The 12,135-nt window shown below is 37.3% G+C and overlaps 1 protein-coding gene across 1 annotated transcript in view; it reads right to left on the bottom strand.

Annotated features, from left to right (window-relative positions):
- Window positions 1-2,104: 2,104 nt before the first annotated feature.
- LOC139742077 (myosin-VIIa-like) overlaps window positions 2,105-12,135 on the bottom strand; it is a 71,008-nt gene continuing 60,977 nt past the window's right edge. The window contains exons 40-44 of the mRNA XM_071652636.1: window positions 10,880-11,169; window positions 10,172-10,288; window positions 4,295-4,378; window positions 3,308-3,427; window positions 2,105-2,262 (exon numbers count right to left, since the gene is read on the bottom strand). Of these exons, the coding sequence (XP_071508737.1) occupies window positions 2,185-2,262; window positions 3,308-3,427; window positions 4,295-4,378; window positions 10,172-10,288; window positions 10,880-11,169 (689 nt within the window). The 3' untranslated portion in view covers window positions 2,105-2,184. The remainder of the gene's footprint in view (window positions 2,263-3,307; window positions 3,428-4,294; window positions 4,379-10,171; window positions 10,289-10,879; window positions 11,170-12,135) is intronic.

The raw sequence follows: 12,135 nt of genomic DNA, 5'->3' as shown, positions 1-12,135 counted from the left end.
ATAGCTTTGAGGGAAAAAAAAAGTTCTAAAATTCTAGAACAGGCTGCAAAGTTGCACAGAAACCATGAAACCACATCTACAAGAGCGTACATTCGGAATTACTGATATCATTTGAATCAGTCATTGCTTGCTAGCTCATTAGAAGTAAGCCAAGGGCAACCCACTTAAATACATGTACTTGCTTTCAGCATGCTACATTCTAAGATTGATGCCACATCAACTTCAACAAGCAAGTAAAGCGATAAATGAAACTGATCTATCTTGGTCAGCTGGAAGGAAAGTCTGACTGTTTTCATATCTACTAAATACTCTGCTGAATGATCACATAAACAGATCTATTGGAGGACATTTGCTGAAAGACATAGTCATGTGGTGACAAAATGTGATTGTTGTTGCATTATTCCTCTCCTGAATACAATGAGTAAATGAATAGTAATATATGCTTGTAAATTACCTCAAAGATATTTTTTTTCTCTCTTGTAGCAAGAATACATCTCTAACGTATAAATCATCAAAATATATGGATAAAAAAAAAAGATTCAGTCTAAATAGTGCAGAAATGATTTGTCAGGTAAAGTCATATTCAGAAACAACAATCATGAAATTTACAGTGTCAATCAATACTTCAAATTCTTGTTAATTTCATCAAACATTCCTAGTGTACGTTTATCAAAAAAATCTGTGCTAGCAAACGTCCTTTCATTTCAAAATCTTGAGGAGATATACATACAAGTATCTCTTTCCTAATGATGAGCTTGTATTCAGTGTTATACCACTTTCACCATGAATACATTTATTGTACGTCATGAAGAGTACCAATATACATTTCACGCCCTGGATAAAAATTCAAAGGCATCTGCGGCATGGAGATAGGATAGCAGTGAGGACACTCAAAGTGTGGCAAAATTTTACACGACATTGCCAATATGAGAGACTATGTCGTCACAAAGTCAAAACATCCAAGCAAGTTTCTGTTGGAGGTTCACATGTTTTCTTTGGTATTTTCTATTTCAGCCCACTCGCGGCTTTGCAAGATTTTTATTTCCACAAAGTCAACATAATATGTGTCATTCAAGTTCTGTCTTCATTTATTTCTGTGCTAAAACTTGTAATATTCTGCAGCAGTGCATTATGTAGCTCAAAATAATTGCATGAATGTACTGAAGGATAAAAATTAATATCCTGATTCTACATAAATCTGCAACACTAATTCTAGAACTACAAGCCAAGATCTGTTACGGCTTTCCACCTGACACTGAATCAGCAGCAAAATCCCAATCTATAAATTTGTTAAAGACAAATTCAACAGGGTCTGTGTCTTAGATATAAATCGTACATAGATTTAAATGGATTCAAACGTGTCTGAATTTATGTATCTCCATAGAAACAAACATGTTTTGACGGGAAACGTATTAAATGATCCCAGAAAACAGGCAACCAGATCTTTTAGGTATTCCACAGACATACCCACAGTCGTTCATTCTATCACACCACTTACTGCTGTCATACAGCCATAAGATGCATTCAAAACTCTCCGAGTAAATAATATACACACCAGATATCCTATATCCAAACACCATGTGATCTACTTATTTTTCTCAAATAGTATGCAATAAATGAAAGTTCTTTGCTTGATCGATCACTGCCTCCATTGTCAGCTGAAATAGTTCACGTGGCCATCTAACCATCACGTATAGAACTACCTTACATATTGGATGACCACTGGTATTTTCCTGATACAACATACACAACCTCGGACACATATTTACTTAAATGAACACTCTACACTGGCTAAAACTTTCTGAGGAGAAAATTTTTGCTATTCAATGATGAATTTATAACATTCATCATATTAATGCAGGTTATCTTCTATGTAGATGCCAAATATTTTACATATTTATTGCTCATCCTACCCTTCCCCCCCCCCCCCCAAAAAAAAAAGCAATAATAAAAGACACATCGCAGAAACTGTTGGTTTTCTAAAACGTATGATTGTTCAAGAAAAACCTTTCTTAGAAATAGAAATAGAATAGATCAAACTGAATCCATGCAACTAGTGAGAATACGGGATATATTACTGCTTGGACAAGGATGCAGCGGCAGATTTGTCAACACGCGTCTAGTTGCGGACCTGTCAATCCAACTGCAGCTGAAGACAAGAAAGGAGAGACCCTACGTCTACATTCATCTCACATGCTGCTTGTTCATGTTGGTCAGCATCTGACTGATGTAAGAGGTCAGCAGGTCATCCATCTTGTAGCCCTAAAGAGCAAAAGAGAAACGAAAATATGAAAAGACTTAAAGAACACTTGAAAAATATGAAGGAGTGAAAATTATCATAAGGAATAATTGGGATGGAATGAAAGTCTTTTACTTCACTTATGTGGTATAATGTTTGAAGTTTATTCAAGTTAATGATTTTTGCATCAAGTTGTATTCATTGCAAATGATTTATGTGGATGAAGGCCAATTTTTCAATCAGTTTGACTTTGTTGACTCACTATGCAAAGGTATCTTGCAATGTAATGCATTCTTTAAATGCCGCTGCCAAAGTATGTACAATGTAAAATACAACCCCACATAACTAGAGAAAGTACTTTAATCTTTGCACACTTGCCTCAAATGAATGGATGTTCAACAAGAAGAGGCCCTTTGGACCAAGACAAAAATCACACCAATGTGCATCACAAAAGTACTACGGTGTGGACCCATCACAACTTTTCATAAAGGATGATCCATACCAGAATCCGTATTTATCAGCCATTTATCTGAAACTACGTAGAGTGGATGCATTGGTAGATTAAGCTGTTAATTTCTGATATTTATGTCCCATATGCGTACAGAGAACTACTGTTATAACAATATCCATGGGACAAGCAGTTTTGTTTCTTTAAATCGAAATTTTGTTCTAACCGAACAAATAAAAAATAACAAGACAAAGAGCCGGTAATGCTGCTGCCTGAATTTTTATTTTGTCGCAACCGGAATTTCGTTATAACCGTGTTCATTACAATGGGAGTGCACTGTATCACATCCCAGGCTATTATCATATGAATTAACTGCCATGACCACTAAGGTTTGCACAGTGAAAATAAGCATCATAGCTTGCTTTAGGAATATAGCTGCCTGGAGGAGAAATTTCACTGGATATTTTGATACAGGGTGCAATGTTACAAAGTTACAAATAAAAGTAAGAGCAGGTGTCTAGAAAACACAAACTCAACAAACAGTGTAGAGGTTTAAGTAACGATTCTCCTAGCATCATTCATTCTACTTGAATCAAGTCGAAGGAGGGGGAAACACTTACAAGGGATGTCTCGCAAAGCAGTTTGGTGCCTCCGACCAGGTTTCCGATTGTCATGTGGAAGTAGGTGTTCCCCGAGCTCCAGTTCGAGATCTTGGTGAAGGGGTAAGTGGCCAGAGGCTCCTGTAGAGAAATGGGGGAGTGTTTGAGAGGTAAATGACAATCCGGTTTGCTTCAATTTGTGGCAGTGAAATCATTTGGGTATACCTGCATTTAGTAACTGAACTACATCTTGACGCAAAACCAGAAACATTCATGCCATGAAACTTTGAGGAAGTGGAGCCAACAGCCTTTTTCGTATGATGATACTTTCTCGAATTGCCGACCATGAAAAAATTATAAGTATACTACATGTGCTGGCAATCAGTGCACTGTATAAACAAAAACTTTAACGTGCATTTTATATTCATGAATCTCGGCTCCTCATGCAGTTCAGAAAAGTTTCATGCAAGCGTGAAATTCATGAAAGTTTCAAGCACGCAAAAATTTCTCGTTTTACAGTACAATGTCTTCATAGTACGGTTACCATAACAGTTTGCATACTAATTGAATTCAAGAAAGCCAGAATACACATCTAATCATCAATTGGCATCCTCATGCATAGCTTCTCTACTGTAGAATCTTTAATTCAGTAACTGTTGGAATCAATTCTGATTCTGGTGTCTATGAAGCACAGCTTGCGCTCGATCTCCTGCATAAGACTTCATAATCCAATGTACATGTGAATACACAGTCATATGAGATTACCTTCCTTGTATTCTGACTGATACGTACATACATTGTATACATGATGTACTTCTTTGATGGTCTATTTCCATTGCAATGCAAGGCAAATGGATAAAGATATTTCTGAGGTATATCGATATAATCACTCTCACATATGTATAAACAGGAATCTAATTATTTCTGTTCATTAGGTTTTTTGCCTTAAAATGGAAATAAAAGAAACCAATATGGGATAAAAGGGACAAGGAAATGTCTTATTCTTGCCTTGTTCCTGGGATCGATGAGGTTCACTCCATGTTTGTTGATTGCAATCAGCAGAATATCTGGGAGATGATTGGCTGACGTTTGCTGCACAACAAAAATATGAAAATCAGAAAAAAACATACCAAAAATTAACAAAAGTAAGACTATTATTCACAAGAATACTCGAGTCAGAACTATTAGCTGAAAACAATATAAAGTCAATCTATTTAGGTAGCAGACTATCAAACTCATCATGAAAAAAAAATATGTGAAGAAAGAAACAGTCAGAATGACCTGCATTCAACTAGTTAGTCTTTGAATACAGACAGTAAAGATGTCAAACAGAGGGGTGTTACTATTATAAAGTTTTTGTGTAATGAAGAAGCAGGCTTTGATTTGCATATACCAGTATGTGTATGGGATGGGGCTGGTGACCCTGAAAGTGTGTGTGTGTGGGGGGGGGGGGGGGGGGGGTGGAGGAGGAAGGAAAGAACCTGATCAGAAATGTGAGGAGTAGCATGCATGAAATGAAGTCCGCAAAATTACATATCAAATCACTATTCATGGTCACAAACAAATTACAATATACTCACATTCAATGTGCAAAATACATTGTGTCTTCCTTGACAGTAGTGACTCTTTATCATGATTGTGTACATTGTCAGATATGAAATATACTACAACTTGTAACTGTAGAACATAACATAAGAAATGGTTCACTGGTACAGTGTAGGTATCTCCCTTGTTCCAAGAAAAAGAAAAAGAAAAGAAAAAATAAAATAATCTGGCATTTCATTCCTATTTTCAAAGAAAAAGAAAAGAAAAGAAAGAAAGAAAAAAATATATATATATATATCGGCTTCAGCATCGACCTTGCCTCTGGTCAAAGTCATCATCCTGAAAGGAATCATCTGTTTTTGATTAACCCGTTGAGGACGGACTGATTTTGCCACAACACGCATTTCCCATAGACACCTGCCCAAGTATACTCAGGACTTGTCCTCAACGGATTAGAAATAAGATAGGCTAAGTCATCACCAAACACCCTCATCCCTGTCAAATCTTACAACAAAGTGTGTATGGGATTGAGAAATAAGATGACATTAACCCGTTGACAATGAGTCCTAAGTAGCATGTTGTAGCAAAATCAGCCCGTCCTCGACGGGTTAAAGCCATAGCAGTTTTAGTTTGATGACATTCCTGTGATCAGTGGTACATTGTACACACAGCCTTTAGTCCATTAATGCATTCTTCACCATTTGATCTCTTTATATGTTTCTGTAACAAGTACCCAAGTATTTTCCTACACACAAACAAACACACACAATGCATACTGATATCCACAAGTGAAGATACAAACTACCCTTGTAGCTCAGTAGCATAATGGGCACGATCAAAAAGGAATGTATACACAGTTTTATAGCAACATTCTATAAGCAACTGCACAACACTGGTAATTTGGTGACAAGATCACATATTGGGGGGGGGGGGGGATACAGCCAGGCAGGTTCACAGGTCATCACAAATCATGAAGTGCCAAGAAAGAGGTGATTAGCATATAAGTGATATATGTATATTCATATCTTTTATATCATGTATTTTTGCTAAGTTACAATGTAGCTAACATAGACAGTACCTCTCTCATCCACAAGCCTTTCAATTCCAAAATGTATGCTACATGTACTTGTATGTATAGCATCTATTTATTTAAAAAAAGAAAGAAGAAGAAAACTTATAAACTTTGAGATCAAATGTGACCGTGCATCACAAAACGAACTAAAAGTCGCACCCCTTGATTTTACGTGAGGACTCAAAATAGGTGAAATGGGTCAACTGAGTCAATCTTGACTTTTTCATATTTTCTGAAAGAACTATCCTTCTTCTACATTGTTGTATAGTGTGGGATCACAACATGAATGGAAAAGTGTGTTTTCAGCAGTTTTTCTACAACCCTATTTAGGGGGAGAATAGAATGATCAGGTATGTCTTAGAGTTCACTTTTCATTTCTTGAAATCCTTCACTCACTCTTCACTTTCAAGTCTAATGATTTTTGAAAGGATAAGTCTCCTGCTTTGAAAGTTGGCATTAATCATGGGTAGAATATGTTAATAGCACACGCTCAATATCAGCTTAATCTGATAATCCCTTCATTCTTGTTGCTCGGATGGTTTACATCCTATGTTTTCTCCCTGCAATTGCACAGCTAGCGCGGATTGGTAAAGATTAAACGCTTGAATAGACCTTGTACTTCAGAGCCTCTTTTATCAGTTCACACTTTTCCAGAGTGTGTGCTTTCTTTCCAATATTTAGATATGTTAGGGGAGTCCATTTGGATTGAGTTATGCATCATTTTAAAGCTTAGAGACTGCTTTTTAAGAATTTGCCCTCAACTAAAAATCCATGTCTGGCGACTTTTTGTTGGTTATGTGGTGCAGGGTCACAAATATCACATACTATACATGCATACCTTCATTGAGGGCTTGCATGAAAAATGAAAGTGCTACTTTTCGCTAACTTTGCCAAATAATGACAAGATATGGTGAATGAAAGAAGGGAATTACCCCAAGATATATTGTACACGTAAGCCCTTGATTTCTATTCAGGAAGAGCAAATTTTTTAGTATATGTACGGATTTTCGTTTTGTTTTGTTTTTTTGGGGTGCTTTTTAAGGCTACATTTCTTTTTCAGTTTGCTTTAATTTAACCTGCTGAAGACTAGGCCCCATTATACTTGGGCAGGTGTCTATAGAAAATGCATGTTATAGGCAAAATCAATGCGTCCTCCATGGGTTAAAATCAACTTCAAAATTTGCAGCAGTATTGCAACACAACATAAACAAATTAATATTTCTTGAGTAAGTACAGCTGTAAGTCATATTTTCCATCATTTTCTTGACTTGTAAATAAACTAAAGTGATTAAATCTTTTGAGCCAGGCAGATGTTCAGGCCTGCAAACCTTCTCCCCTTGAAGGTCCTATTTACCTTTGGAACAGTGATTTCAAAAATTTTCAAGATATCATATTTGATGCATACGAATGTGTAGGTCTGTTGTATCACACAACATCCTACCTTATAAATTTTTTGCAATAAAGCCTAAGATATAAGGAGATATCAGTGTTTTTCTCAACAAACCATAACTGTATACGGTTTAATCTGGAAACATTTTTGTAATAACTATTGTTCATATTTTGTGTATTTAACAACACTTAGCATCGAGTATATGGAATCAAATTTTTACAGTGGTTTTTTTTATCCCTAACTCACATTTTAGAAGTATTTTAAAGCACTAATGCTGGGTATTTGTTTCATCTGCAAATAGTAAATTATGCCTTTAATACAAATGCTTGTATCTATTCTTCTGGGCAGGCTGTACCAGGTACAACAAGCTGTAACAAATGACAGGACATGGAAGCAGTCTTTTGAGAATATTTATCAAGCCTTTGCTCTTATCATAATTTATTGCCTCTACTGCCTCAAGAAATGAAGTGCAATCGCAAAAAGGGCAAAGCGCCATTTTTAAACATCTTTAAGTAGTAAGTCCATCATCAGATAGAGCAAATTCAATAAAACTTTTCCAGTGATACCTCACTAGTTACATAACAATGTATGTTCTATGAATTTTTAATCAAAAATATCCCACATTTTCTTTCTTTTTTTTTTTCAGGTCTAATCGCGAATATCTCATATTAACAAGAATGGAGTTACCTCCTTTTGCGATCAAACTGTGTAATTGTAGAACTTTCCTTTGACTATGCAGCCATGCAAGTGTAACTTAAGATAACACATTGTAGTTTTGCAGATTTTAAGGAGCGGTAATTATAAATTAAGACAGTTTTGCAGTCTTGATCCAAAGACATGAACACCATGCAACTATACAGTGATAATAATATTTCCGAACAGATGAAGACAGGTATGTGATTTTTCAATTAGCACAAGCAGTGAGGACGAACTGTTAATGACATGTGACTGTTACTACACTTGGTCATGACAGTTTATAACAAATTCATAAATACAAAATCACAAGGTGATAGAAATATACATGTTGTGGAAAAATACATGCTGCACTCTTCCTGGGGAAAAAAAGAAAAACGATAATAATACTGGGCTGATTGAAGGTTGGATATACAGAAGTGCATCGTATGCATGCAGGAGTGTATGTGGGTTGATAGAGGAATCTCTACTAACTCACCGACTGATCAGAATTGCTTTTTAATGGAGAATACATGGAAGTTTGTAATGCCACTGACTGAGAGAGAGAAATGAAATGATGAGCCAACACAGACCCTGATAGTCCCACATATTCAAAGTGCTGTTAGAGGAATATAACCCCAAGATCCCACTACGTGAAGAAGAGAATACAGTAATATAAAACAGTCCCACAGAATGAAAGTGAAAACTACGAAAGTATGGAAACAGGTCCCATCTTATGTAAAAAAGAAGAAGAAGATTACCAAGACAATAGACTGAATCCTTGGTGAAAATGTAAATTGAGTATTATGAGAAATAATGCAATAAGACAATAATGTTTTGATCTTCATGCAGTATGACATATACTAATGACATGAGAGAACGCAAAAGATTGATCTGACAGTGTACAATTTACTTGTTCAGCATCTCAAACAACTTGTGCCAAATCCAGTTATCACTGTTTATCTATGGGGCCCTCAACCTGCATCAGTTTGATAAGTCTCCATCGAAAAGTCTGGCTACATAGTCTAAACATTTTAAGATGCTTTGCCAATGACGTATGAATTGACTAAAGCATGAAATATACTCAAAGTCCCTATTGAAAAGTCTGTCTATGTAGTCTAAACATAGGAATTGGAATTAGAACCAAGAGGAAAATTTGTAGAGCATCATACTTGTGTTATTGGAAATAGATCTGTACATGTGCTGTGCACAAAATCATTTCAAGAGTACAAATATATTTTATTTACACCTATTCCAAAACAAAAAGCCCAAGAAACAAAAAACAAACAAAAAAAAGACTCAAAATAATCCTAATCCGGAGCAGAGTAAAGACAGACATTAAAGCAGTATAGATGGGAAGAAAAGGCGGGTGGGCTACCAAAAAGGCGACTTGAGTATTCTTCATACACAAAATGTCACTACTTTCAGACATTTCTGGCTATCACAGATTTGAAGATTCGCTCACAAAGAGCTAGAAATGGCACACATGAGACCAGTTTACTAACAGACTAAAATTCTATGCACACATGTATCTCTTCAGGAAAAGGTTAAACTTGACCGAGACTGGCTTTACATAGCAACAACTTGGGCAAGCAAACTAGATACAAAGCACTCAAATGTGTTGAGAATTTAATACAGTCAGGTTAACATGGCAGCTTGTTACTTTTTGGTTGTCTGAGGAAAACAATACATTTAGTAAATCAGCTCACTGGGATACAAACGATACTCTCTTTTCTTTCTATTTTTTTTTACATTATTCATGGCATGATTATTTTGCTCATGTCTTTCCAGAGCTCTGTATTGGTCAAGTGTGTCCCTACTAGTGGTCTCTAAAATTTAACTGCTATAGAAAACAGGGATGCCAGTTAGAATGAAAGAGAAGGCCTGAAATACATCTACATGAAGCTCCTTTGTACACAAAAAAGCCTGAACTTTGAAAATGCCAGGGCCTGAATTCAGGCTTTTGCCTGAAAACTGGCATCCTTGAGAAAAGACCACAGGACATACACAACAGATATTTAAGCAAGACTGTTCTCTACTGCTGGACTGGGAATGAGAAAGATTATGGTTGAACACTGCATGGAGTATTGAATTAGTTTCTTTCCCTAACTTTCTGCATAATGTGTGAAATCTTGTACGTAATTCTAGAGAAGTGGGCTGGAAAGGCAAATATTTGAAGCTTGTCTTCGTTGCCATGGATACTCACTCTGACTTCAAAGAAGGCGGAGCCAAAGGTCTGCCACCGGTAGATGATCTTCAAGAAGGCGATCTTGGCGTCGTCCTGAGATTTACCCGCGTGCTTGTTGTAGGCTCCAACGATGGACTGAATGAGACAAAGAAGGGGACAGAAATTACATAATAAATTTGTTTAGAGAGATCTATTGTGGGTCTTTAAAAGCAAGTAACATCCAAAATATTAGAATAGTTTAGCAGAGGAAGAATATTCTCCAACTAAAGTCTTGTTAGATATAAATCTCCAATAGGTCTAATGCCTTGATTGCCAGGAAGTGAAAATTTCAAAATGGTTGAAAACACCAGAAGAGCAGAATTGGGTGAATTCTTCAAAAGGACAGATTCACTCCTTGGGAAAATTTCGTTTTGAAAAAAAAAAAAAAAATCTTATCAAGCTTGGGACTTAAAATGAGAGTGTTCAAAGTGTAAGACAGGTTCAAATCTAGAAAAGCCTTTTTGTTTATGTCTGTGTGAATTTCTCGGAGAGAAGAGGCATCTCTTGGATCTTCTGTTACCCGTTCCATACGGGAACCTGGTGGTCGGTGTATTAAGTCTATGGGGATTTCAGAATTCAGTACGGAATGGGTTAATATCAATACAAGAGGAGGCGATAAGGAACTCTTGTTATGCTTTGATTTTTTTTTTTTGTTCCCCTACTGAATGAAAGGATGAAGAGTCCTACCCTCTTCCACTCCTCTGGGGACTGCACCCTCTGAAGGTCAGCTGGTACCAGCTCCTTGAGGAGCCTCGGGATGCTCTGGAACTCAGACTTGTCGTTGTCGAAGCGGACGCGGTACTGGAGTGCGGCCAGCTGTGCGGCCTCCTCCTTCAGGCACTTGTGGTAGCCCCGCAGCAGCTTGGGCAGCTCCTGGTGGTAGTGGAAGATGATGTCGGCGTTGCGGTCCTTGCCCGGCACCGTGTTGGTCCAGAGCTTCTTCATGAAGAACACCTGGTATGTCAGGGGCATGGCACCTTTTGAAGACAAAAAATCGGCAGCGTAAGAGCAGGCAGGCAGTCATAACTTTCTTTAATTGGACCTCGTGATTTAAATCGCAGGAGGATACAGTACACATACAGTTCGACCTCGATTATCCGGCCATGTCAGGACCGACGCTCATCCAGATAAGCGAATTGGCCGGATATGGGAGACACAATGCTAGTGTATATAGCTGCCGTCCAAGCTGCCATCCCAGTGCACTGGCAGCTAGGCAGGTAGCGTACCCCGCAACGGTGGTGTAATCTATGCTAGCCTGCGCAAAATTGTAGTCCCTTACTTTTACGATGATAATGTGGTGTGAATTTATGTTAGTTCTGTCAGGAATATTGTAGGTAATTCATGTGAGTTTGGTAGAAATTTTAATTGAGTTTAAAGTCACTGTTTTTTCTCAATTTTTGGATGAAAAAAAAGTCCTTCATTGCGTGAATGCGTGCGGATAATAGAGATTTCCGGATAAAAGGAAGCCGGATAATCGAGGTCGAACTGCAGTATATTTCTGCGAGGTTTCTACTTTTGCAAATTTAATGAGTTGAGTGTTACTGTTTTGAGTGCAATGTTTTCTATATAAGTTTTCTATATTTGAACCTTAATAGAACGTCTGCATCATTTTTTGTTTTTTTTTACATTAGAGACCCGGTAGCGTGGGGATACCATGGAGTGGGAAGGCTTGCCCCGCTTGGATATATTTGAGAGCCCCCTCAATGAATTGAGTACAACTCTATCACTGCTTTCTAGGTAAGTACACACACAGTCAAAGAATCTTGACAGGAGTTGACAATTAGCGATGAGCACATGCTTCAATGCACATACTCGCTGACGGGTGCTATACGTGGTCTTCGAATATACCCAAGCAGGCAGTAAATGAATTGGGCCATCCATGAATCCCTACACCACCAGGGCCCCGTTTTATGAAGAGTTAAAATTGATTATAAAGTTTATTT

The sequence above is a fragment of the Diadema antillarum genome, unplaced genomic scaffold, assembly GCF_040938485.1.
Source record: "Diadema antillarum isolate AM-2024a unplaced genomic scaffold, OU_Dant_1.0 seq00000979_RagTag, whole genome shotgun sequence".
Taxonomy (NCBI): domain Eukaryota; kingdom Metazoa; phylum Echinodermata; class Echinoidea; order Diadematoida; family Diadematidae; genus Diadema; species Diadema antillarum.
This window is presented reverse-complemented; position numbering and strand designations above follow the sequence as displayed.